The following is a 9,935-nucleotide window of genomic DNA, read 5'->3' as shown; positions in this document are numbered from 1 at the left end:
CACAATTTTCTTCAGTTTATTAAAGCTGTAGCACTCCGCAGAACAGCAACGAACAGTTTCATTTATATATCAGCATCTACCAACTATAATTTAAAATACAGGAGCACATTTTTGCGTGAGCTTTTATTGAAAACACTAATCCAGAAAATGAAAAAAATCAAATACACCACCAACAAGCAGTTATCATTGCATACTGACAAAACAAAGTAAAAACAAAACCTAGCCAATTGGAACATGTACATTTCCTTATGAAGTCATTTTAAAAAGACATCTAACTTACCTGTACCTCTATGTAGTGGAGTAAAACAATATGCATTACTCTTGAACATAACAAGCACTTCAGAATTATTGGCACACTCATGACATTAAGGTATAACCATCACAAATGTGAACATTGTTTGGAATCTCACTTGCTATATTGCTCTCGACGATGTCATTCTAGTAATTTTCGGTCATGAACTTATCCACCTGCTGGTAGCCATCCTGCGATGGCTCAGTGGGTGGCTCAGACTGCATGGACTCATCATTTTGCTCCGCTTCCTGAGTACTACCACCTGTGGCTGCCTGACCATTCTCCTCTTTGGCATCCTTGCCCCGCTCGCGATCGCGATCACGCCTGTGCTCCCGGTCCCGATCCCTATCACGCCTACGCTCACGGTCGCCTCCACCTCTCTCGCGATCCCTCTCGCGGTCTCTCTCCTTGTCTTTGTCCTTGTGACCGCGCTTCCTGTCGCGATCGCGATCTCGCTCACGATCGCGACCCTTTTCGCCACGCTCTCGCTCTCTGTCTCGATCTTTGTCGCGATCGCGCTCCCTATCGCGCTCCCTGCCTCCCTCCTCACCCACGATCTCTGCCTTGCCTTCGGTGCCTTCTGCAAAATTCTCCTTGTTGTCCGCTCCCTCGTGCGGCAAGTCTCCGGCGTGCCCTTCCTCTACGCCCACCTCGCCCTCCGGTCTCTCCTCTCGCTTCCTGTCACGGCTGCGGCTGCGCCTCTTACGATCACGATCCTTGCTGCGCTCCTCCCGGCCCTCGCGAGCCCCGCCACTGCGGGACCTGCGTCGCCGCTCCCGATCTCTATCCCTATCCCGTTCGCCACCACGGTCGCGTGTAGCATCCCGTTCGCGGGGGGCGTCGCGCTCTCGCTCGCGTGGAGGGTCACGCTCTCGAGTGTTGCTCTTCTCGGGGCGTTCCCGCTCCCCGTCGCGCTCGCGAACACGTTCGTGGCTCCGCTCTCTTCGTTCTCGCTCTCCGCGATCTCGTTCCCTTGTGCTGTAACAAAAAATTCAGTTGAAAATATGTACGGCTGTTATGATATAGCATGTACACATTTCTTCGACGATTACGTTATAAATGAATAATCGAGGTTTTGAACTCTTTTTAAATATATCAAGCTCGAATACATATACAAATCAATTTCCCAGGAAAGTGTACTCTAGAGAAACTTAAATTTTTTGAAAAACCCTGTTCTACATAGGGTCCTGTCCAGCCGAAATTGGGTTGCTGTACGTGAAGTGTCCCCCCCCCCCCGCCCTGCAATTGGCGTATTGTATCAGGCTCATATTGAGTTGCAATAAAAACGTTTAGAAATATATTTTTAGGTAAGCAAAAATGGTGCATTTACCCTTCTTCACTGTGGCGCATATCATCACGACCAGAGTGCTTAATATTGACATCAGAGCCTCCTCTGCGGGTGCCACCAAGCCCTCCACCTGAAGACACAATATCATCGGATCAAAATCACAACACTAACGTTGACATGTCACTTAAACTAAATAAAAAATCGGATTTTAATCCCATTTGTGGATCCATTTTTTTCCAGATTAAATTTAAACATTTTTGTTTTACATTAAGTTGCAGGTGTCATTCTTAATTATCATCAACACCCCCCCCCCCCCCCAAGTTAAAGCTGATGACTGGAGTCAACATGTCACATTCCAAAATGCACTTGCTGACTAGCATCTTCACAGAAGTGCAATATGGAACATGACATGTCAACCCAAAAATGGCCACCATTATACGAAAAATTGGGCTGTTTTGCAGCAGCACTTTTTCTCTCACGGTTCTTTAGCACCCCATTGTGAACTGCTTTGTTTAGTGTGAAATTACAAGTTTAGCGCACACACACAATCGACTTACCAAGTCTACGGGGGCGCCATCCCTTCACAGTGCGAGCTCTCTCAACATCGACCAGAACTCGTTTTCCATCGATCTTCTTGCCGTCAGCATGTTTGTACGCAGCTAAAACAAAACCATTGCCCACAAATGAGGGCATTGCAACAAATGAGCAAAAAGAACAAATGTTAACATATAATTTATATATTTTGTAATAAATCGTTGTGTTCTGACGACAGGTCTTCATGAAATTCCAGACGACGACTGCAAGAACAAAATTAAGCAGCATGTACACGTAACGTTTAAAAACAATGTTCGGCTTCGTTCTGTAGAAAAAAGTTACGTTAGGTGCACAGAATTGCTCACATTGAGACCACACTCATGCCACATAGCCACGTAACAATGGTGGCTTCACTCACAGCACAACCACCGCAACACAAGGACAGAGTTTCCCACACTACTCTGTTGCTGGCCGAAAAGCAATTGGGCTAAGTTTAGCAACACTTCACGTGCCAAGAAGGGGAACAAATCTCTTATTTTGCAATTGTTGCATTAAGAGATTACGTTTTTTTTAGTTTCAGTTTGCAGTGGGGAAACACTGGAAACAGACTTCCATCCACTCCGTTAGCCTAAAAACAAAATAAATGAAAGCACATTAAATACAGGAAGGCTAAACGAAGTCGATTTACCTTCGTTTACTTACAACAAACAGAGAGCCTGCAGATCCGCTATCTTGCCGAGTTCAATTTCGGGCCTTTCAACAATCTTCGGGACACGTCGAAGTTTGCCGCCACGTTCTATACCTACCCGACCTTACCTGAAAGTTTTGTGTTTTCAGTGTCTAGTGTTTCTAAGTAGTGTTTTTTTGCCACGTTCACTTTATAAAGTGTATTTAATTTGCCAATGCTTGTACAATATATTAAGTGTTATTTATTGCAACGTGGGGATTATGAGTGCGGGTAAAAAAAAAAACTCGTGAGCCAACATGTGCGTGTTCAATTGTCATGTTTGAGGAAGTTTGTATGGACCAATGTATATTGAATGTTACAAGTGTGAGCTGTGAAGCTATGTGTTATACTATGTGCGAGAGAGTTGTGTATTATCAAGTATTGCAAACTATACTCTATGGCTGAAGACCTTATTTCACAGCATCCATAATGCATGAAACCAACCTAAATGTTGACTAACAATCCTAAATATGGCTATTTCAAATATTACGTTAACTTTTAAACAAAAACACTAACAAATTAAATCAACCCTTAGCCAAACTCACGGGTCTGCAATGTTAAACTCTCGTAAGAAAACCTTTCCCAAACATTAAGGCATACAGACGTCCCAGCCCAAACTATCCAGCCAGACTATGCAAAAGATAAATATCCAGTTTTAGTTTTAACCTACTTTATACCCAAAACACTTCCATTCACAGGAAAACCATCAGCTTCATATCCTACAGTTAAGCTTTCCAACGCTATAAACTTAGTAGAGACAAAAGTTATAGCTAAAGTAAAAAAGAGACTCCACACCCAAGGCATTAAGACACTTTTCCAACGTCTATGTTAGATCAATGATGGGTTACAAAAATGAGCCAATTGGTTGGTAAAGCGCCAATCTACACCTGCCTTTTTTAACCTTTGTGGTGGAGACAGGTCTTACCATCATACAAACCCATATACCAACCACACAACGAGATGTTAGGGGCAGCACTAGCATCAGCTGCAAGCCAGCAGTGACCATTGCCATCACAATGGTGGCTGCAGTGACAACAGAAATAACAGAAAATTAATATCTAGGTCAGGAGCCAAACATATATTTCACTAAGCATACATGAATTGGCAGATCATTACTTTTATTTTACAAGGTCTAACTACAATTACTTTATCACAAGACAATGGCATCTGATCGTACCCCACAGGGTGCGATCGCCTCAATAACTTACCTGCGTAGAACAAGGAAACCTGCAAATAAAACAATCTGGTGGCTAGAAAATTCTACGATTGTTAAAACTGCATACTATCGTCTCAGCATATGCGAGTCATCATAATACACACATGCAAAATGGTATTGTAAATGTGCTCGATGCATCTCAACACAGGCTTCTTTGCATGCGGTACTTACAGTGCATGTCCCGCTCATGTTCATACTCAATGAAGGCATACCCTCGAGGCTTTCCAGACACCTTGTTGTAAATCATGGTGATCTGTATGGAAGACACACCTGATTAGTTCACGTTTGGTTTCTATAAAAAGTAAACCATCATTCTTGAAGGTGGTAAAAATGTAACGATGGCTAAAATTAATCTTCTTGGTTCTTTCGGTAAAGTCACGTAGAAGGGAAATAATAAAATAAAAAACGTAATAAAATATTATTTCCCTTCTACGTGTCTTTACCGAAAGAACCAAGAAGATGAATCCCTGCAGTCACGAAAGCTTTAAATCGAAGGCTAAAATTAACTTACCCTTCGGATGGGTCCATACACTTCAAACTCTCGCCGCAGCTTTGATTCTGAAGTGTCGTAGTTCTGCACATAGAAGACAATGTTTGTTACAATTCAGAACAATTAAGTGTTTAATTAAAATGTGCAACATCAAATACTATGAAAAGCAATGCATTGTTCATCGCTGCATCCACGTGTGAATGGTTAAGCATGACATTACAAGTTAAATGTTTTAATGTACTTACAATGCGTGCAACAAACAGGGTCTTGAACGCATCTCCCTGGACATTTGTGTCGGTGTGAGCATCCCCTGAAATGAAATAAAAGCAATAGTTAATTTAAAATTGAACAGTTCTTTGGCATACATTTATGGAACTCGTTTAATCTGCACCCGTATTATTATCTGCACGGAACCTGTCTGCAAAAACTCCTATTATCCGTGGGTGAATTTATAATCCACAGCCATTTTACAGAACAGTCATGACAATATAGTACCATTATCTGATGATCTTATCAAGCATTTTATCAACAGTATGTAAAATAGTCTGATGCTGCCGACTCCTGTTATTTGCAAAAAAATTGGAGATCCAACACCCACTAGTGGCAGAAAACTATTCCTCCTGTGCATGGCACACAAAATAATTCAGCCTGGTGGAAAATTCCTAATTCCCACATCCATTGGTTGCTGGCTTGGATTTGATGACAACACATTGATGGTGAGGGAGTTGATGTAAGAGGACGGCCCGATTACACCACTAATATATTCTGTTGCTGAGCGGTGTCCTATGGAGGCGCTAGAACACAATATTCTGCAGCAGTCTGCGCTCTCTATGTCAGGCTGTTCATTAGTACATGGGACGATGAATATCTTAGTCAGAAAGGCCACCACACGTAGGGGGAGCACCATCAGTCCAAGCAAGATAGATCGTGGTGTCCAAAGCTCATGACAGATAGACAATGAAAAATCTATTCAGTAGTGCATAGACAATGAAGATAGTGGTGCTGATCAATATGAATTGCAATACAGTTCCTAAAAATATATTTCTTCATTAGTTTATTGATATGCTTTCTATGTCAGCATTGTCTAATGCAAGGTAAGGTACAATAACGGTTCAAATTGCCATTCCGCACGATACCTGGCGTTTTACTCTGCCTGGTTTTAGGCACACACGTATGATGTTAAGGTAGACTGCGCTAAACTCCTGATATCCGTGGACAGTCTGCGAATGAATGCTTGGCCCTTGTTACCTGTCATGATTCCTGTTACCTGTGGCCATCATCAACTGGAATTAGTGGAAAATCTATCTCATTATCTGTATTTGTCCTCATCGGTCGAGACTATTGATATTCGCAGATAACAAGATCCATGAACAGCACCCCCCAGATCAACGTGAATAAAGGCTCTACAGGTATGTGGCCATTCAATGGTCAAATCAGTAATTGATCCATAAGTTATAATTAATGATGCCAGTTATTGAAGATGGTGATAAACATTGACTTTTATGTTGAAAAACTCATGAGAAAATTAGATCACTCACATAATTTCAGCTCTTCCTCAATTTCCTGTGCCCGCTTTTCAATTTTCTCACGTCTCTAAATAATACAAACAACACGTACATTCATGTTAAATGCATATTAGATACTACCATGACAAGAAACAATGTAAAATACATGACTCAGATACTTTAGCAATAATAAATACAAGTAAGGTAATACCAAATTGAAATAAAATTAGTGCAGTTTTATCCGTAATTATATATATCACGACACGGACAGCAACAAATATAAAGTACGTGCCTTCCTCTCCATTCGCTCTTCTTTCGTCTCGGCTCTGGTTGGGGGTGGTGCATCTTTTGGATCCTGCACAGAATGGATGAAACACATCTTTTAGTTTAGTTTGCTCACACGCGCAAAGCTCGCAGGATTGCAAAAACGAACCGAATACACTTTATTTAGAGAAGTCGTTTGATACTCCTTTTAAGAGTTTGGTGCAATAAACATGGCTATGAAATCACTTTCAGAGCTACCTCAACCACACCAAATCCTTTTTCCTAATCATGATACATTGCCAATCCATGCCTAGATGGCGGCCTTCATACTCTCTCGCCATCCCTCAGTCCAGCTATGCCAAAATCCTTCTCGACCCTGTAAATGAATTAAGTACTCGATCTGCAAAATGGCTGTTTTCAAGGGCATATGCTCGTCTGCCATTCCTTCAGTCTTCTCGATCTGCCACAATCCACTAGTAATGTTTCCCGCCCAAATTAACTTTTTAAAATGTCGAATATGACATATCCCAATTGTGTTTGTTCCATGACCTGTGTTCCTCTTTAAAAAACATTCCAAGCGTTAATCAATTCACGTTCTACGTGCACTTCTCATTTTGTTGCATTTTGAGTGTCCATGAGTCCCACCTCACACCTGATAAAAATTTCCGACTACTTTCTAGTCAATACTCTTCTCCTTAAATGTAAAATCTACACCAATAGTAACGAGAAATGTTGCCATCACCCGCTGGACGGTAATATTTTGATCGTTCTCCATGCTACCATCAAAATGATTTTTTTTAAACAAATCTTTGGAGATAAGGGAGCCCATATTAACGATCCCCCGTTTTGAAAAAAGCACACTTTAACTGAATGCAATTTATTCAATGCAATCGCTTAACAAAAAATACCCTGGAGTCCATTATCTTGAACCACTAGCCATTTACCAGCGCTTTAAGGCTCAAGCAGCAAGAAGCCATGTCACTAATTATGAAGCTGTTTATCCAAAAGCCCTGCGCAGTTATGACTTTTATTTGAGGGTAATGAATCGATTTTTTTTCCAGACAAGCTTCACTTCGCCTTAAGACCAGGGCTTAATTTTTCATTGAATTTTCCAGCGCAGAGGCCCCAGGAATCAGACTCTCAGGAAGGTCCTGCATTAGCACATTGACATTATCATGAAGAGCTCTGCTGGGTCTCAAAACTCCTTAGGAGGGTACTGTATTGGGAGTTTTGGCCAATTCTTAATTAATGCCAGAAACATCACCATGTTTAAAGGGGACGTACACAACACCACTCCAAACACTACTGCACATCACGTGCAAAACAGGGTTAGGCATAGTTGGTATTTTGGGACTGCCTGTAAATACCAGGTGTTGTAGGTTTGGGCTGAAATGCACCCACGAGCTGGCAGTATAATGAATTATAAGATGAATCGGTGTGCAACTTTGAGTGCAACCCTCTGTGTGGATAAGTTTACTCCAGTTTCTTCCCATATGCGAGGCGCTAATTAATGGAATGACCAAATATTACCCCCTGAAAAAGCTTTTGCATTTAGAACTCATTTTGCACCGTACGTAGCCAACTGTACTAATTGCAGGTGCAAAAGTGAGTTGAGACCAAGTGAGGCTTCCCTGGGAACGAACCATTTTATTCCAATTCAGAACTATCTCCATAAAGGTATTTAAGTCCTATTGAGGTTTTCCTGAGTAATGGAATTATTTGATTGAACGAACTCACAACATCTTAAAAACGCGTATTTGGGCTGTCCTTGTCCAATGGCTCATCTCAATTCAGGCCCTTCTAGAGTCTTGACACGGGGGCTTTCGTGCTAAAAGCGCAATCACCAACTTGGTTAATGAAATACGTCAGCAACGTCTTGGCAAAACAATTCTGCACATGTACCCCCATGGCCGTGGCTGTAAACACACGATACATATAATATTAGGGAGCAACGTGATCGCCGTATGGCATATTTGTTGACAACCATCATAGCCTTTATTTATCCTGTTTTATCTACCCAATGCTACATGAAGACTTACAATCAGGCTTGTCGCCATCTGTAGACGGTCTTGCGATACAACAATCCATGAAGCAGTCGAAGGGTAATCATAATTCCAAACAGCAGCATTGTTGGCCGAAATAAGAATATCGCTGCTGCAATCCATTATGAATTATATTTGTAACTTTACTTTAGATCTGCCGTTTAAGATTTGGCAGAACATGTCTGTACAACACAGGACAACCCGATGCATTCGTGGAGTAACTGCGTAGTTCTGCACAAGGTTGATGTTTCGCTACCTCCACGTGCTGGGTTGGGGAGCTTCTTGACAAACTCCACTGCCGACTCTGCCATGCACGACTCTTTTTTTTTTAGGCGAAGCACAAATGGCTGTACATTGTTGTACCGAATTATACTGTTTGTGCTGTAATTAGTGGCCAACGTTTGGAGTGCGTCTTAACCTGCGGTAGGTGCGCACGCGAGAAACCAGCTTGTTTTTAAGAGCAAAGTTCCCCCCCCTCCCCGAGCACAAAGCCCAACCCATAACAAGCGGCCTACCACGACGGCCATCACAACGTAAATTGTAGCGTTGTGATGGCCATCACACGGGGCCACACGTTAGGAAAGTGCGTTTCACTTTCCGCACCGTCTCCACACCGCTTACAATCCGCAAAACACACGCGGCAAGCACGGCATCATCGCTGCTGGCCTAAGCTCGGCGAGAGCTACGTAGGGGTGGTGGGCCCTCAAAACTCCACGTGGGCCACAAACAACAATTTCCACCATGGCCTAGCCCATTGAATGAAATGGAGACGAAAAAAAAACCACGTGAGCTCGGGACTGACGACGAAATGAGCTCGCACGGCTATGCACGGTTTTCGTCGTAGAGTGTGTTTGTTTGTTTGGTTACCTCGAAGAGATGCACGTAGACCGCGATGCCCGAGTAGGGCTGCCTGTGCACCTTCTCGTGCGGGAGTTTGGCGAGCGGCGGCAGGAACGGCACCGGATCGCGGGGCGCGAAGAGCGCGAGCAGGTTCGGAGGGAGGTACTGCGTCATGGTTGCCCTCTCCAAGACGACGACGTTGTCGTTGTTGTTCTAGTTGTTAAACGATGTAGGGGGAAGGAAGGAAGAAATGGGGGTTTCTAAAGGAATATCGCGCAACGAGCCAAAGGCTTCGCCTTCACGAGCCACCGCCACTCCAAAATGGCCGTGCGGGCGGACGTGGTAGCGCGGATGGATACACCGGCGTTGTCTTGAGATTGTGTCCGAACGAGAAGCAAAAAGGTGAAATCGCGACACAGGCGTCGAGCGGGTATCGGTCGACGACGGCCGTGTTTGCGAATATGCCTCCCGTGAAGATATCGGTTCGTACGACGCGGAGAAGTCTACGGGACTACTTTTTCACCGCGCGCTGTTAACAGCCTCTTCACGCCCGGATCCGGAAGCGTGTTTATGCAAATTACTTAATTTAGGTTTCTTGGGTTTCTAAAGGGGCCTCATTGAGTCCCATTGTGCATTGTGATCATGATTACAGGTTATAATGTGTAATGTTTTGTTCTCCACTTCCAACTGTCCACTTTGAATCGCGCTATTGTTCATGTATCATGGGGGTGCATGGA

The 9,935-nt window shown here is 43.2% G+C and overlaps 1 protein-coding gene across 1 annotated transcript; it reads right to left on the bottom strand.

Annotated features, from left to right (window-relative positions):
- On the bottom strand, positions 1–9,546 carry LOC133351545 (U1 small nuclear ribonucleoprotein 70 kDa-like). The gene is made up of 9 exons (XM_061566849.1): positions 9,226–9,546; positions 6,345–6,407; positions 6,086–6,140; positions 4,793–4,857; positions 4,569–4,631; positions 4,229–4,310; positions 2,138–2,239; positions 1,623–1,710; positions 1–1,270 (listed from the first exon to the last, which is right to left on the bottom strand). Exons 1-9 carry the CDS (start codon positions 9,370–9,372, stop codon positions 439–441), a joined length of 1,497 nt encoding a protein of 498 aa, XP_061422833.1. The 5' UTR covers positions 9,373–9,546; the 3' UTR covers positions 1–438.
- Positions 9,547–9,935: the final 389 nt, after the last annotated feature.

The sequence above is a fragment of the Lethenteron reissneri genome, chromosome 37 (genome assembly GCF_015708825.2).
Source record: "Lethenteron reissneri isolate LAM-NWPU_2019-01 chromosome 37, ASM1570882v1, whole genome shotgun sequence".
Taxonomy (NCBI): Eukaryota; Metazoa; Chordata; class Hyperoartia; order Petromyzontiformes; family Petromyzontidae; genus Lethenteron; species Lethenteron reissneri.
The sequence above is the reverse complement of the archived record's forward strand: the minus strand, read 5'-3'. Positions and strand labels throughout refer to the sequence as shown.